General features: G+C 42.9%; 1 protein-coding gene across 1 annotated transcript in view; it reads left to right on the top strand.

The window, feature by feature from the left end:
• ASB3 (ankyrin repeat and SOCS box containing 3) overlaps positions 1-18,605 on the top strand; it is a 116,442-nt gene that overhangs the window by 79,980 nt on the left and 17,857 nt on the right. The window contains exons 8-9 of the mRNA XM_014573102.4: positions 2,257-2,469; positions 18,054-18,305. Coding sequence (XP_014428588.1) covers positions 2,257-2,469; positions 18,054-18,305 — 465 coding nt within the window. The remainder of the gene's footprint in view (positions 1-2,256; positions 2,470-18,053; positions 18,306-18,605) is intronic.

The raw sequence follows: 18,605 nt of genomic DNA, 5'->3' as shown, positions 1-18,605 counted from the left end.
AAATAATCAAGTGTGAGATTTTTCAGCTATAAATGGAAGGGAATTAATGGGTTATAGACTCTGTTTTTAGTGTGGAATTTCTAATGTTGTTTACATTACAGTTTCAATGCCTGACCTTGCAGCTCTTGTCCATGTGGAATAATCATTGAAGTAAGCAGGCATTTGTATCGGAGCCTGATCCAACTCCCACTGAAGTCTGTGGGTGTCCCACAGAGAGAGGGACTGCAAAATCAGACTTTACAAGCTTATTACTATTTTGTTTATTTTATATTTTAGGTGTAAAGAGTTTTGGTCAGGCATATTGTATCATTAGGAGCCCTTAATTGAAATTACAGTTGTAAATGATAATCATACAGCAGCAAGAATAATCATATACAAGTAATGAAAAACTGACTGAGCCAGTAAATCCAAGCAGAAGAACAGTTTCTTTAATCTACTCAGGAACATCCCCTCCCAATAAAAAACAGAACCCCCCTCCAAAAATTGGCTTTTGCAGTACGATAGGTCATGATATTTGAGCTATTACATAGAAAGGGAGGAGTGTGGGGTACAAGCAAGTTGGAGACCGCAAGGGTCTCACAAAGATCCTCTGCAGTAGCCCCCATCTCTTTTATACATAGGGGATCCAACTTGAATGGCTCCAGTGACTACAGTTTTGGCTGTATGTCACAGGGAAAGAGGCGCATGCTCACGTTCCATGCCCTTTATGGCTCTCTAGTTAATGATCAACACTTTAAACCCCACCTGAAGAGCCAGTGCAGTTCCTGGAGCGCCAGTGCCGCATGCTTCCAGAGGGATGCCCCACTCACTAAGCCAGCTGCACTCTGCACCAGATTCAGTCTGTAAATGATTTTAAGGTGTAGACACATGTAGAATGTATTTTATGATGCGAGGGGGGAGGGAAAGCATGGAAAACCGTGGCAAAGTCCATTTTTAAATAAAGGATGCAACTTCCTAGCCATCCTGATTATGGCTGTCTAACTCTGGGAGGGAGGGGAGGTTGACATTGCCTTTGTCTCATTCTCCTGCTGCTTCAAGCATGCCACCATCTGAGTTTTGTTTGAAATCAGCTTCAGCCAGTCACTCTCATCCATTTTCCAACCTCAAGAAACCATTGGCTGCGGCACTGAATCTTATTGTCTGGGTTAGACAAGATACATACATTTGGTTGTCATAGGTATTCTGAAAACACTGCACACCTATATACATCTGGTTTGGTTGAGGAGGAGAGATGTCCGTGTGACATCCTGCAGTACCCTGCACTTGTTCCTCTTCACAAAGGGCTATCAAGTGTTCATAATTATGTGCTGCAATCTAGGCAAGAGAAAATAAAGCTACAGAAGAGCAGAACTGCCCTCTCCCAGCAATGTTTGCCAGTGAATCAACAGGTTTTCACAATCAGTAGAATGTAAGAATACCATATGGGAGCCTGATCTTCATCCATTGCCAGGAGGAGATCATCGACCAACATGACCAGTTAAATTTCTGTGCTCAAACTGATAAGGAACAAGAAGGCCAGAGCAATCTAGATAGTGTGAAAGATGTCTCATCACAATTACTATCTTACTAAAAAATGGAAGATGAATTGGCAAGATTGCCAATGTCAAGGCATGGCTCCTAGAAGAAAGGCTGTGTTAGTGCTTCCTTTAAAGCAACAGGCAATTGGCACTCTAAAGAGCAGCTTTGATAATCTCCATCTGCAAAGTACCCAGTGCTTACTTAGTGATATTAATTAGTCAGGAACAATATGGTCAATAGTACAGATTATGACACCAAATTCGACACCTCACTGAGCACCATTGGACTGAATTCTAAAAGAGAAGGCATCCTTTGTCTATAATTTGTTAAACCATCCCCCTGGTCTCAACACCCACTCATGCTACATTGTAAAAGTCTAGATAACAAACTTAGCAGTGTGTAAACCAATCCTTTTCAAAAACTAATTAGAATCTGAGATGTTATTACGAATACATCAATCCCAGCTATATTTGAATAACAAAGCATAAAAGATGTTTAAAACATTATTTCAGTTTATGTTTGCAGATAGTTTTACATTAATGATACTGATAGTTCCATATGCTTAACCACATTAAATGTTTTTATGTAAAAATGACTGAAATGATTAATATTCTTTGTAATGTATTTAATTAAAAGGATGTGATTTTGTTTTAAACAGTAATGTCCATGGTGAAAATAGCCAGGAAAAATAACATCTAACTTTTCCATATATGTGAAAAGACTCCACAATAAACATAGTTTTAAATGTTACAGCATATTGGGACTGCTAATACCTGTTACTGATCGGACCTGTGACACAGGGAAAGACAAAGTGAGTCCTGTCTATTCAGCAGTTTATGGTGGTAATGAAGAGTGCTTGGAATTGTTACTTAAAGAAGGCTACTGTCCGGATGCTCAGAAGTGCCTAATCTTTGGCTGCATATCACCTATGTGTATGGTTTTCCAAAAGAAGTATGTATCTCTCTAGTGTTTTTAATTTGTAATAGTTTAACTACATTGCTATTTATCTCAGGCTTATTTTTAAAAGTATGGAGATTTTTTTTCCTTCTCAAGTCTTGAGACTACAGAGTAAATCTTAAGTACCTATATTGTGCATTGGTTTTGGGTCACATCCATGAGCTAAAGAACCTTGCTAAAATCTCCTTTGGGAAGCTCTGTTCTTTGAAAAGGAGTCTTGTAGAACATAATTGCAGTCTAGTTTCCTGGCTTTCAAAAGGCCTTATCAACCATCTCTGTCTTCTGGGGACTTGACACGGTGCTGTAATTGAATCAAACAGATTCTTAATTAACCTGATTCTTTTCAGTATGATTGCATTCTTGGAAAATACTGTTTTACTTTCTCTGTATGCCAGTCTTGAATGTAAAAACAAAGTAACATAAAATAATTTAACAAATGCACCTCAAACCTCTATCTCAGGATTCCTGGTACAAGACTGTCCCATACCCTGAAAGCAGAGCTTTCAGTATATTACAGTTTTTGTGAATTACCAACGAATTTATACTTAGATTATAAATCTCTTAATATCATGATCACTGTGTCCTATTTGTTGTGTATAGTGTGTATGACACATGCTGTTGGTGTTCAACAAATAGTAAAATAGTTATGATGGTTATTTGATATAACAGAAGAAAAAATATAAAATGTAACCCTGCTGTTGCTCACATTTACTTAATTTACTAGATACTGAAAGTATCTATATATCTATATCTGTATTAGTGTGTGTATGTCTGTCTGAGAGTCTGTTTGTGCTCCCACTTAGCCAACCTCCTTTTCCCGATGTGGCCCTGCAGCCCCTTGCCCTATCTCCATGTGCCCTTGAGCCTCCACTCCCATTCAGCCACTGTGCCAGTCTGTGCTGCCCCACTAGTTCTTATGAGCTGCAGTCTGTGATCCCTCCCAGTAACCCTACGTGCCCCAAAATATGTGCCTCTCCCCTCTCAATCTCTTGTTTCCTGACCTGACCCTGATGGCCGTCTCTTCTCTTCCCTATCACAGTTGGGGGGATTCTGGAAGCAGCTGAATTGTTCTAGCACCACAGTGGCCATTGGTGGTCAAAACGCATAACTGCAGTAACTTTTTAGCAAAAAAATTTTTCTTTGAGGGGGAAAAAAATTATGTATGGTACATGAATTATGCATGTACACACAATGGTGCAAAATTCACCCAGGAATAAATATTGGTCGAGGTTTCTTATTTTTAGAATCCTGTGTTTGAAAATATTAGACGTGTGTATAAAAATTAAGTTATTATAAATGTATCACACATTTAAATAGCTTTTAATTGTTTTCTCAAGCAATAACAATGGGGAGTCCTGTGGAACCTAAAAGACTAACAAATTTATTTGGGCATAAGCTTTTATGGGTAAAAACCACTTTGGCAGATGCACCATGAAAGCTTATGCCCAAATAAATCTGTTAGTCTTTAAGGTGCCACAGGATGACTTGTTGTTTTTGCAGATTCGGCTACCCCTCTGAAGCTTCTCAAGGAATGTTAGCCTGTGGCGATATATACATGCATAACTGTAAGCAGATGAGTAGTCCCATTGAAGTCATGGTGCTGTTCATATGAGTAAAGTTATGTATTGGTTGAAGTGTTTGCAGGATTAGAACCTGAATTTCAAGTTTTGTTCATCTGGAGCAGTTTTGTAAAATTCAAGTAAGATCCCATACCCTTATTGGCATTTTTCAGAAGTTGGGAATACACAATGAGTTCCTTTATAAATTGTAATCTAAAATTGTAATAGTATAAATCTTCAAAATAGCTTTTACATAATCTCCACCTAGTTATAAACATGATTTAGATCACTTAATTAAAAAAATACTATGGATTTAAATTGGCTTTATTTAAATTACTCCACCCTAACTTGATCATATTCATTACTTGGAATTCTCTGAGCACATACAGAATCTTCTGAGGGAGCCTGTCTGAATTATAAAAACCCTTCTAATTCCATATAGTAAATTTGAAGAATGTCTCCTGTGAAATCAATCGCGTGTGGTTAGTAGTTGAGGAAAATTAAAACCTGTTCAATATGATTGGTGTTCTATGAAGAAAGTGTGTTTCATGTGTCATAATCTCTTTCCTTCCTTGCTTTAGCTTTCCCCTAAGAATGGTTTTTTGTTTGTCCTTTTTAAGCCATTCCTTTCCATTTATATTTCCTTTATTTTGTTTTTCAGTTAGGGTTATACAGTAGCTTTGCCACAAATCCGGAGTAACACAGTTGTGCTACCAAATTGTGACTCTGAGTCCCAAGCCGATCTCCCATTTTCCACTTGCTCTCAGTGGGACGTAATTTATGACAACCCTATAAATGTCACAGGTTACTGACCATTGGCCAGATGGAGTCCAAAGTTCTCTCACTCTCTGCCCATTCTTGCTGCTATGGCTTTACAGATAGATCATACAGGAGAGTAAGAGACATTTATACCTCTTTGCTCCTCTACCTGGTATGTAACTAGAGTGATGATGATGCCCTTTGAGATTTTTTTCTCTCTACCTTTCCTTTCATCCCTCTTTGTCTCTTATTTTGCTTCCTTCTTTCCTCTGGTTTTCTCTTACTTGTCTTTCTTCTCATCAATGTTTCCTCTAGGGATATGAATGATTAGTCAACTAGCCGATAAACAAATGCTTATCGGATAGTCAACAGACTAGTTAACTAGTCGCTCCCCCGCCTCTTGCTGCCTCTGTCAGAAAGAGGCAGCAAGGGCGGGGGGAGGGGGGGGGAGAGATGGGGGTACTTCAAAGTGGCAGAGCCGCGTGGAGCCTGGGGCCAGACCCTGGGCGCCACATGGTTCTGCCATTTTGAAACACTGTGTGCAGCCTGACAGCGGGCTCTCTGTGATGTTTCAAAGCAGCGGTGCCGCATCGAGCCCGGGGTGAACGGGGGAGTCCCCAGCTGACCCTGGACTCCATGCGGCACTGCTGCTTTGTAATGCCATGGGGAGCATGGGGCCAGCAAGGCTGTCCCCCCGCTGGCTCCGTGCTCCTCACAGCACTTTCAGCTTTGAAGGGTAACAAACAGTCAATCGCATAGCTTAAGTGGAAAGCTTATTTTGGCTTTTGGCACTGTCTACACGGCAGGAAATCTGAAAGAAAGCACTCTTCCCTTACTCCTCGTAAAATGAGGATTACAGGAGTTGGAATAGAAGTCCTCAACCTTAACGTTATTTTGACATTATGTCGAAATAACCTGGCATAGTGTAGACGTGGACTATGTTATTCAGAAATAATACTGCTGTGTAGACGTATCTCCTATGCCAGTCCCTCGGATGATTTGGAATTTGCTCTTCTTAGTAATTTACTGCTGTGTCATTTGCTAAGGGATGATGCTTTCTTGAGTGCTGATTTTAAAGTTACCATAGATCTGTTTTGCCTTTGGTATGATGTACCAGGTATTAAAGCAACACACAATCAAATGTAATCAAATTATTTGTACAGCGGTTCACTAACAGGAGGTTATTCACTTCCTAATTACTAGCATATAAAGCATATGTCTATCTATGATCATTTCCTGATTCCTAGTATCAAGTTAGCCTTATCCAGACTACAGAAGACACATTTGTTGCCTCGTAGTAAGAGGTAATTTGGTAATTTCCTAGAAAGTTCTCTTATTTTTTAGCATGTTGGTCCTTGAGTGGTTGTAGCCTTTGATAGATAAGGAACTGGCAAATTGTTTTATGCAGAAGCTTTCAGTAATGTTGGAATTTGTTATCCCTGCCATTTCGATGTTGATATTGGCGTGTACATCCTGTACAAATTTGGTTTTGGCTACATTATGCTCAGATATTAAGATTTTCATGACACATTAAGAATATAGTTTGTGCACTGTATATGTGAAAATTGTAATGTGTATACGTTTCTCTCATCATTAATATTGAGTGTTACATATTAGGAATGTTAAAATGTGTTTATTTTGATAAACGTGTATCTGCTGAAATTTTCAGTGGGTACATGTTTACATGCGAGGGAAGGGGATAGAGTGGGGTGGGGGGAGGAGCGGCTGCATGTAACCATGAAGGTTAACCAATAAGCCTAGGCTCATTGGTTAACTGTTTACACTATTACATCCCTATTACGTATGCTCTTCAATAGGAGAGTTAACTCTTTAAAAAACCTCTCTAAACATATCGCAAATTGTTTTCACAAGAATCTCTCATGTGCCAGTTTGGTGATTTTTCCTGAAGTGAAAATGCTGCGGCAACATTTGGCTTGAATTTATTCTGTTTCAGCTGGAAGGGCATATTTAAAGGGAGGAAATCAGCAAGAACATAATTTTTTTTTAAACAGTGAAAGCATGTCCCTATGACTGTGCCTATTACAGCTAATGCTTCTCTGGTCAGGCTGCAAATGATTTTGAATTGCTTGAGGCAGGAACTCGTGCAGATCCTGAGCTGGGCATGTGAAATCATACATCTGGAAAATAGCCAGAATGTGCTCTGCCATGTCTCATATAAATTATGTATAAGGCTTGCAGTGAAGCAATGCCTAAGGTTTATTGTATTGAATTTCACTGCATACCTCTTAGACCATGACTTTAAAAAATCCATGAGTATCATTTCACTTTCTGTCCTATGTTTAGTGTTTAATATATCAGTTTTTAGGAAAAGGATCAGCCTTGCTAATGGTAGTCAATGTTACTACAAATGAGACAGGCACCAAATTGCCTCATAGAAGCAACATCCTATAATCACATTGTTAACTAAAAGCCATATGTTCAACCACCACAAATTATTGGTCATAATAGCATTCATTATCATAATATCATTAATAAAGATTAATCAGCATCCATTTTAAAATACATCTCGCTGATAATTTCAACGAGGGCAAAGAAAAGCTAACAATTTTGACATTATCTTTTTATTTTTTAAATGAATCAAAGGAATCTAAATTGCTATATAAGAGGAATAGACTATGTGGGTTAGGTGACCTTGTGAATATATGCACAGGTCTTTTAGTCTGCAAAATCTTGATTAAAATTCATTATAGAAAGAAATGGATCTTAGTTATGAGCTCTTGAGTTACAGCACTTCAGCATTCTAACACAATTGTCTCCTTTATTGAATACCACAAAACTTATCTGGACAGCAGATTTAAAAATTAAAAGCAAGATCTTTTTTTAACTATCTGTAATGGAGGAGGGGACTAACCTAATATCTCATACAAATCATGCTAAACATAAACCTTAAGGACAAAATGTTGATTGGCTAACTAACTGATACTATTACTCTAACTTCAAAACCCAGAAAGACACTAGAAAAAGCTAATTATCAATTTGTTAAAAACTGAAGGATAAAGAGTAATAGCTAGCAAGGATTTGTGAAGAATAAATCATGCCAAACTAATTTAATTTCTCTCTTTGACAGGGTAGCTGGCTTAGGGAATGGTGGCTTAGTTATCTAGACTTCAATAAGAGTTGATACCAACATGTATGAGATTTCGTTAGCAAATTAGGGCAGTATGATCTAGATGGAATTACTGTAAGAGAATACAACTGGCCGAAGAAACATACTCAGAATAATTATTAATGGCTCATTGTCAAACTGGGAGGTCATATCAAGTGGGATTCCACAGGGGTCTGTTTTGGATCTGGTATTCAAAATGTATATTAATGACATAGGAAATGTAATGAAAAGTATATGTATAAAATATAAGGCTATCATCAAGCTGGGAGCAATTTCTAGCACTTTGGAGGAGAATATTATAATTCAGAGTGATTTTGTTAAATTGGAAAATTGGTCTCAGATTAGCAAGATGAAGTTCAATAAAGACAAAGGCAAAGTACTGCACTTAGGAAGAAAACAATAAAATGCACAAATACAAACTAGGAAATATTTGGCTATGTAGAAGCACTGTGGGGGTTATTATAACATATCACAAATTGAATATGATTCAGCAGTGTGAAACTGTAGTAAAAACAGCAAATGTCATTCTGGGATGTATTAAAAGGGAGGGGTGTTGTATGTAAAACGTGGGAGAATTTTTCTAGTTTAATTAGCCTGGTGAATCAGCTGTTAATCAGCTGAAGTATTGTGTCCATTTTAACCTGGAGAGATTCTAGGGGGGAGAACAATAGAAGTGATTAAAAAAAGGCTTAGAAAACATGACTTCTGAGAAAAGGTTGAAAGAATTGGGCATGTTTAGAGAAGAGAAGTCTGGGAGGCCGAAAGCAGTTCTCAAATATGTAAAAGAGAACAGTGATCAGTTGATTTCCATGTTAACTGTGTGTAGGAGAAGTAATCACCCTAGTTTGCAGCACAGAAGATTCACATTAGATGCTAAGAAAAACTGTCCAACTATAAGGAGAGTTAATCATTGGAACAGGGTACCGAAAGAGGTTGTAGATCCCTGTCATTGCAGGTTTTTAAAAACAGAGTGGACAGATACCAGTGAACTATGGCCTAGGTCTACTTAATCCTGTGTTGGAGCAAGGATTGAACTAGACCAGTGGTTCCCAGCTGCCAGTCTGTGGACCAGTCCAGTCCACGAACTGCTGGCTGCCGGGCCGTGGTGACTGCCAGAGTTGAAGCCAGCTGTTCGTGGCAGCTCAGCTCCAGCAGCTGTGATTGCTGATTTTGCCTGACAGTGGCTCTAGGGCTGAGGTGTCGAGCAGGAGGAGGAAGAGCGGAAGGCCCCTCCCTCCCTTTTTAGCCTCCCACCCAGATAAGATGGTGGCCAGGGCTCTGCGCTCCGCCCACCCCCCACATCTACCCAGGGGGGTGTGAGATGCGCTTGCGGATGGAGGGGGCTTGCCACTACTGGCTGCTTCTGCTGCCTGTATGGCAGTAACAGTTATGCTCTGTAGAGGGAGCAGCCTTGCTTTGGCGAGTGCAAAGGGGTGATGGATGAGGGCACAGAGGGGTCATCAGGCAAGAGGGTGTTGGCATAGGCTGTAGGGGTCAGAGGTTCAAGGGTCATAGGGCATTGGGCATCAGGTGGGGGGGTTAAAGGGAGTTAGGCACTGGGGAGCAATGGTCTGGGTTGGGGCTAGGCAGACAGACAACATTTTATTTGTGTATTTGCATATTCACTACAGGCAGTCCCCGAGTTATCAGTTTCAGCAGCAGCTGACTTGGGGATGCCTGGGGTTCTTAAGTTGAATCTGTATGTAAGTCAGAACTGGCGTCCAGATTCAGCCGCTGTTGAAACTGATCAGTTTGAGCAGCGGCTGAATCTGGACGCCAGTTCCGACTTACATACAGATTCAACTTAAGAACAAACCTACAGTCCCTATCTTGTACATAACCCGGGGACTGCCTGTCTTTGCATAATGAATACACAAGTAAAATGTTGTTGGTCCACCAAAAAGTTTGTGACTGGGTTTGCTGATCCGCAATATAAAAAAGGTTGGGAACCACTGGAGTAGACAACCTTTCAAAGTCCCTTCCAGCATTACATGTCTATGATTCTGTCAATTACAGGACATTTCCAGGATTCTCAGAAATGGGGAGCATTTTGATCAAAATGTTATGTACATGGTTTATCAAATATATATATATATATATATATATATATATATATATATATATATATATATATATATATATATATATATATATAAAGTGCAATGATGAGCATATCCTGTCTTCTTGTAACAGACACATGGAAGACTGAATAATAGGACTAGTATTTAAATGGAGGCATTACTTCTAGGTTGCCTGTTTAAATGTGAATTAACAAGTGGTGGCTGAATATATGAAAAATGTGAAATGGATTGGTAGTCTCAGTTCAGTAGCTGTTTGATGCTGTAAAGAGACACCAATAAACTCCTATTAATTGTTAGTCTCAATAGAGAGTTCAGAGATCGATAGAACAACCTTGCCTGACCTAAGTGATGTATACAAAGCTGTTATGAAGCACACTGGCAGGACCACATGAGTTGAGCCCTGCTTGGATACAAAATTTGTATCTGCATCATATCCGCAAACAGATTTGCTGGGTTTTAAATATAAAATTTGGATCCACATCCATCCACAGTCCACAAACATGATCCTCTGATACCCACAATTATAGGCTGTAAAGCAGAAAGATATCGCAGTTCTTCTTCCAGTGATTGCTCATGTCCATTCAGTGTAGGTGTATGTGCTCATCATATGCACTGGTGCTGCAAGATTTTCCCTTAGCAGTACCATAGGGAAGCGGGCTAAGGCACCCCTTGGAGTGGGCACACACGTTTCTCTGTATAGTGCACCTTTGGCCCCCTCTACCCTCAGTTGTTCCTTGCTGCTTGGAACCTGCTTTTCTCAGCATGAGTTGTTGCCCATTTCTTATTCCCTGTAAATTGTTTCTATTGTTAGTTTACTGTTCTAAATAGTTAATTAGTGTAGATCTCTTCCATAGGGACTTGGCTTTGGGCCCGGGCATGCACCATTCCCCAGACTTCAAGTCATATCACATCTGTAATTGGCCCATGCCAGTGAGTGACCCCCACTGTGACTGTTGGTGGTGCTTAGGAGAAGCTCACAGAAGTGATAAGGGCCACATTTGGAAGTCCTTCAAGCTTTGCACCAAGAAGAGGGACATTAATCTTAAGGTTCTTCTGATGGCGTCTGCCTTAGCTTCTGTGTGTGAGCATTTGGATTTGGCACCAAGCACCAGCACGGCATTACTCACTGGCTCCCCACAAGCCTAGGCAAGGCAAAAGCAAGTCTCCTGGGCCAAAGGAGGACAGACCCCCCCCCCCAACGTTGACGCTAGTGGACTCTCCTGCTGTTGCTCAGCAGATGCCTCAGGTCTCTTCCAAGCATGGGTTTCTGTCTCACTTCCTGGCCCAATTTCAGAGTGGGGTCGAATAGTCCCAGATGCTATCAATGCCAGAGGCCTTGCAGATGGCTTGGACATCTTGTTCATGCTAGTGCTATTCACCATGGTAGTTGTGGGATCACACCACAAGGGAAAGCCATAGAACCATAGAGCTGGAAGAGACCTCAGAAGGTCATCAAGTCCAGCCCCCTGCCCTAGGCAGTACCAATCCCAACTAAATCAACCTGGCCAGGGCTTTGTCAAGCTGAGATTTAAACACCTCTAGGGATGGAGACTCCACTACTTACCTAGGCAATCCATTCCAGTGCTTCACTACCCTCCTAGTGAAATAGCTTTTCCTAATATCCAACCTGGACCTCTCCCACCACAACTTGAGACCATTGCTCCTTGTTCTGCCATCTGTCACTACTGAGAACAACCTTTCTTCATCCTCTTTGGAACCTCCCTTCAGGAAGTTGAAGGCTGCTATCAAATCCCCCCTCACTCTTCGCTTCTGCAGACTAAACAGACTCAACTCCTTCAGTCTCTTCTCATAGGTCATATGCTCCGACCCCCTAATCATTTTGGTTGCCCTCCGCTGGACCCTCTCCAATGCGTCCATATCCTTTTTGTAGTGGGGGGCCCAGAACTGGACACAATGTTCCAGATGTCGCCTCACCAGAGCCTAATAAAGGGGAATAATGACATCTCTGGATCTGCTGGCAATGCTCCTCTTAATGCAACCTAATATGTCATTAGCCTTCTTGGCTACAAGGGCAAACTGTTGACGCATATCCAGCTTCTCATCCACTGTAATCCCCAGGTTCTTTTCTGCAGAACTACTACTTAGCTGGTTGGTCCTCAGACTGTAACAATGCTTGGGATTCTTCCGTCCCAAGTGCAGGACTCTACACTTGTCCTTGATAAACCTCATCAGATTTCTTGTGGCCCAATCCTCCAATTTGTCTAAGTCACTCTGGACCCTATCTCTGACCTCAAGCATATCTACCTCTCCCCCTAGCTTAATGTCATCTGCAAACTTGCTGAGGGTGCAATCCATCCCCTCATACAGGTCATTAATAAAGATATTGAACAAAACCGGTCTTAGAACCAAAATTTGGGGCACTCCACTAGAAACCAACTGCCATCCTGACATTGAGCCGTTGATCACTACCCGCTGGGCCTGGCCTTCTAGCCATCTTTCTATCCATCTTACTGTCCATTTCTCCAATCCATATTTCCTTAACTTGCTGGCAAGAATATTGTGGGAGACCGTATCAAAACCCTTGCTAAAGTCAAGGTATATCACATCCACTGACTTTCCCTCGTCCACAGAGCCAGTTACAGTAGCTCATCATAGAAGCTAATCAGATTGGTCAGGCATGACTTTCCCTTTGTGAATCCATGCTGACTATTCCCAATCACTTTCCTCTCTTCCAAGTGCCTCAAAATGGATTCCTTAAGGATCCCTTCCATGATTTTTCCAGGAACCGAGGTAAGACTGACCGGCCTATAGTTCCCTGGATCGTCCTTCCCTTTTTTGAAGATGGGCAGTACATTTGCCTTTTTCCAATCATCCGGGATTTCTCCCGACCTCCACAACTTTTCAAAGATAATGGCCAAAGGCTCCTCAATGACATTTGCCAACTTCCTCAGTAACCTCAGTTGCATTAAGTCTGGACCCATGGATGTGTATACGTTTAGCTTTTCTAAATCGTTCCTAACCTGTTCTTTACCCACCAAGGGCTGTCCATCTTCATCCCATCTTGCGTCACTTAGCGCATTAGTCCGGGAGTCCATCTTGTCTGTGAATACAGAGGCAAAGAAAGCATTGAGCACTTCAGCTTTCCCCACATCATCTGTCACTAGGTTACCTCCTTCATCCAGTAGGCTGCACGCTCTCTCTGATCACCTTCTTCTTGTTAACATGCCTGTAGAAACCTTTCTTGTTATCCTTCACATCCTTAGCCAGTCGCAATTCCATTTGCGCTTTCGTCTTCCTGATAACCCCCCCCCCCGGCATTTAAACCCCTCCCTGGTCATTTGCCCAAGGTTCCATTTTTTGTAAGCTTCCTTTTTGTACTTAAGTTCACCAAGGATTTCCCCTGTACGCCAATCTGGTCTCCTACCATGTTTGCCTCTCTTGCTACGCATCGGGATGGTTTCTTTCAGTGCCTTCAAAAAGGCTTCTTTAATACTGCCAGCTGTCCTGGACTCCTTTTCCCTTCATGTTAGCATCCCAGGGGATTCTACCCATCAGATCTCTGAGGGAGTCAAAATCTGCTTTTTTGAAGTCCAAGGTGTGTATTTTACTAGGCACTTCCCTGGTCTCCTGTGGGACAGTCACCAGTGGGACGTTGATGGCTTCATCTCTTTGTGGCGAAAACAACAGAGCCTGCAGCTGAGCCTGGTTCCCCGATAGGGCCCAAGACCACTGAAGACAACAGGCAGGACTCCTCAGGAGTTTGGCGCAGATCCTGAAGCACACCCCCCATTGTAAATGGCGTGCTTTGGACTGGTATTCTACACAGTCTGAGTGTTCGAGGGCCAGGCCTCCGATGTGGCATTACACCTCTCCACAGCTTTCAGCTCCCCACAGCATGTCCACAAGAAGCGCAGATCCCATTCTACTTCACAGCACTGTGTTTTGGCTCATCAGCATCAGTCCTGCAATCATGCCCCAAGCCCGTTACAAGACGGTTGACCAGCCTTGCCCAGACCACAGATCCTGTAGACCATGCTTGCTGGAGGACCATTCCTGGTGTTCCTCTGCATCCCGGGTGTCAGCATCAGTGATCAATATGTGGTACCTCACTGATACCAGCCCTCATTTTTGTCCCCTCACACCAAATGCTCTGTCAGCCTGGCTTTGGACCAAACTTTGGCACCCCTGGCACAGTCACCTCATCTGATATCTCCAGTACTGCAGACAGGATTCCAGTTAGGCAGTGGCCGCAGGCCAGGCCACCTCAATGGTACCCCTGGCACCTGTGGGTGTTTTCTGCACCGTTCCAGGTATGGCACTTGTCAGCTGGTATACCAAGGGCACGATCAGCCATCTCCTCTTCCATTAAACGTCTCCTGGCACCTGAGGCTACCTAGGCTCCCACCCAACAAGAAGAGCAGGGGGGTTGAGACACAGACTCCGGCCCCTCCCTGTCCAGTGCAAGACGTTACCTCCTCTTCTCCAGATGAGGCCATCATGGGACTTCCTCCAGTGGTACCTCCTGATGCCACCTGAACTTCTACAAGCAGTCGACCACCAACTTAAATTTCCAAGTGGAGGAACTTGAAAAGTCAGAGGATACCCTCTTCAGGGTGTTGGGACAGTCAGTCCTGACCAGGGTGACCTTACCCCTCCATGACTGGGTGGCCAAGATCACCATGACCTTCTGGCAAAAGGGTGAAAAGAAAATACTTTGTCCTGGTGATGGGGCATGCATACGTTTGCTCCGACCCAGCCTTATCTACCAGGCTTTGGTATAAAACTTCCCCCAAAATCTTAAAAACCTAGAACTTGGGAACAAAACTTCTGCTGCCACCACCCAAATGTTGATAAAGAAATCAGGGGGAAGATCATTTGGGAAATCTCACCCCTAAGATAAAAATCAAGGCACACAATTAACCACTGCCAGGTTAATAAAAAGAAAAGAAAGAACTTTTATTATTACAACAATATTCCTGTTGCAAACATAATGACTAGATAGGGAGGTAACAAAATATACTCACGGAGAAACTCCATGGGCCTAGAACTTAGTTACAAAGAAAAGCCAAAACATCTTTTAAGCAGTGCCAGATCTCAGATCCCATACCCAATCCTTAAAACAATAAAACCTAACGAAACTACCTAAACTTTACCCTATTTACAGAAAATGAAGAATGGTATCTTGGAGAGAGAGAGAGAGACATGCTTGTCCCTCTCTGTAGCTGCAGAGAGCTCCCCCAGAGACACAAAAGGGAGAAAAGAAAAAACCCAAATTCCTTTGTCCCAGGTTGAAAGTCCCACCTACATTCCTACTGGTCACTCCACCTGGCTAGGTGTAGTTAACCCCTTAATTCCCAGGCTGCTGGCTAACCCTCATAATCATGACAACCCTCTTCAGGGTGTTGGGACAGTCAGTCCTGACCAGGGTGACCTTACCCCTCCATGACTGGGTGGCCAAGATCACCATGACAGTCCAGAGCGTCCTTGATTATCTTCTCTACTTAGATGGGTGGTAGTGCCAAGCCTTCCTCCTTCAAGTCCACTTGGCAGTGATCTCGGCTGTTCATCCACTATTCCAAGGCCAGTCCGTGTTTTCCCACAACTTGATGGCAAGACTTCTCAGAGGCCTTGAGTGGCTGTTCCCACAGGTGCAGCCTTAATCTGGTCCTCTCCAAGCTTACCGCTCCACCCTTCCAACTGATGGCTACATGCACCCTTCTTCACCTCTCCTGGACGGTGGCCTTTCTTGTGGCAATTGCAACAGATAGAAGTATCTCCATGTTGTGAGCCTTGACTGTGGAGCATCCATACAGCCTTGTATAAGAATAAGGTACAGCTGTGACCACACCCTGCCTTCCTACCTAAAGTGCTCTCTGCTTTTCATACAGACCAGGATATTTTCTTCCAGGGATTCTCCCTTAAGACTTACTTGACCACTGCGGAGAGCGGTCCTGCAAATCACCCCAACTCTTTCTTACCGATGCGAAGCAGATGAAGGGGTTCCTGGTATCCATGCAACAGATCTTCTAATTGGATAACCTCCTGCATTCAGACATGCTATCAGCTAGTGGGTGCTCAGCCACTCCCACTGGTCAGGGATGACTCCCCCAGAGTGCAAGCCTCCTCAGTTGTTGTTCCTATCCTGGACATTTGTAAGGCTGCAATGTGGTCATCTGTGCACACCATTGCTACTCACTATGCCCTGCTGCAACAAGCCCAAGAGGATGCTGCTTTCAGAAGAGCTGTGTTGCACCCAGCATGCCAGGGAACTCTTCCCACCTCCAGATATACTGCTTGCAGTAACCTACGCTGAATGGACACCAGTAATCACTCAAAGAGGAAAAGACACTCATCTGTTTCCGTAACTAGTGCTGTTCGAGATGTGTTGCTCGTGTCCATTGAACTTCCCGCCCTCTTTCCCCACTGTCGGAGTTGTTTGGCAAGAAAGAATTGAGGGTGGAGGGGACCTGTGAGAGACTGGGCCGTGTCTGGGCACAGCTGAGGGCATCCGCTCAGGGTGAATTGCTCAACTTCGGGGCTCCTTACAGTCCCCAGACTGGTGACCTCTTCAAACAGGCCACAAACCAGTCCCACAGAGTGCTTCAACTGCCTGCCTGAAGCCTCACGAGCAAAACCCCTCCGACACCCCAGCAATATCCATGCCCCAGATGGCCCCGGGCCTCATACACAGGTGGGGGTCTTAGCACCCAATCAACCTACCCCGAACAAGTTCTGTCCGGTTCCTAGAAACCAGCCACAGATCCCTGGTCAATTTACTCTCTGGACCTTACCCACAAATCACGCTGAGCCAATCCTTTAGCATCTAGCATCTAAAGGTTTATTACCACAAGAAAGAAAAGCATGAGAGCAAGGTTGTTAAAGGATAGTACATTACATGCATCAAATCTCCCAGTTCTCAGTGCAGGCTCTAGCAGAGATGTTACAGCTGCTGGCTTAAAAGTCCTTGTTGCGCATCCTAGGATCAGGATGGATCCACAGTTCTTCCTGGCTCTTCGATCCCTGCACTGCTGCCTCTGGAATGAAGTGCTGAGCTGAGGACTAAGATGGAGTCGACCACATGGCCTATTTATCCCTCATTCCTGGTCTCTTCTTGGCTACAGCAGGTCACCTGGCCAGCGGCCTATCCCTGTGTTCCCTGCTGGCAGCCCTCAGGTGTCAGCCCTCATTCTTTAGGTGTGTCCTTGGCCCATTGAGTGCCATTGTCCCACATTGCCTCGCTAATTAGCATGTCCATAGGCTGGGCTCTGCCCAATGCTCAACCACATGCAGAGAAATATTCAGTATCCACACAGATTACAGATTCCTAACTACACACACGACATTATACAATCACATGACTAGCATACATAGGATTAGCAGACAGTAAGCTTCTAACACACCACATGGCCCCCTTTTATACCATTTTTTGGGGCCAACACCCCCACCTATGGGTGCAGCAGTGATCTGGCTGCTTCCGTCAAATTCGGTAACGTGACAGGACCGATGATGCCTTATATGGCAGGGCACGTGTGTGTCACTCCAGGGTACACCTGAGCCAGCTCCCTTACGGGTGCTGGTAAGGGAAAATCTCCTGGCATCAATGTATGTGGCGAACGCACATAGCTACAATGAATGGACATGAGCAACTCATCTTGAAGAATATTAGTTACAGAAACAGGTAACACTCTTGCTTGCAAGATTCTAAGTATGAGAAGACAGCAGCAGGTACAGTTTTGATTTCAGCTGCCCTTGGGATAATCAGAAGGCTTCATTTTCTAGTGTTATCCTGATCCAGCATCTTTCCCAAACGTTACTTAAATGAAACATTCCTGTTCACGTAATTTAATTCAAGATTTGTTTATTTTTTCAGATTCAAAATTCAAAAGTTTTAAAGTGTAATACTGATCTCTTTTGAGAAATACAATTTACTTGAGTCGTGTTTAATGTGATGCTTTCTGGAAATAATCACAGTCACAGTAGTCTAAAATGGTTTGTTACAAAAGGTTCTCTTGTCTGATTGTATAATAACTTTATCAGAGTATTTTCAGTAATACGTTAACCAGATACCTTGTTTTCTGTGTGATCTTGCAGCTTTTATGGTTTAATTCCTATTCTTCTGAAGTATGGGATCCACCTACTTGGGATTAATTTAGGATACTGCCTGCACCACAAAAAGTTTTCTTGGTTTCGACACTTCTTGAAAGTGGGCTGCCCAATGCCTTCTGGGGAACACTCACTAGAGTTTACAAAATATGCCGTTAAAGCACAGGAACAGTACAAGGAGTGGCTACCATATCTGTTGTTGGCTGGATTTAATCCACTGAATCTCCTGTGCAGATTGTGGTAAGAAAAATAATTATGCCTTATATTTTATATGTTGTGTACTAAATACTGATCTCCAAATTCATGACTAACCAAGTTTAATAAATGCAATCACTGCACAACACATTGTAACCAGTGCTTATAATGTGCCTGGTGACAGTGGGCTTCAGACTCAGGAAATAAAAGTGCTAATCAGCAAGTCAAGTTCCTGAAGGATGGGAGGCACATTTTAGTACCTTTTGAGGAAAACACCTTCTGATTAGCTGGTTTGTCCACTTACCTGCCCAATAGGAAAGAGAAGCCAATCAGAGCTGCTCCAGG

This window comes from Pelodiscus sinensis, chromosome 3 (assembly GCF_052426305.1).
Source record: "Pelodiscus sinensis isolate ZL-2025 chromosome 3, ASM5242630v1, whole genome shotgun sequence".
In the NCBI taxonomy this organism is placed as follows: domain Eukaryota; kingdom Metazoa; phylum Chordata; order Testudines; family Trionychidae; genus Pelodiscus; species Pelodiscus sinensis.
Note: the sequence above shows the minus strand (reverse complement) of the source record. Positions and strands in the feature narration are given on the sequence as shown.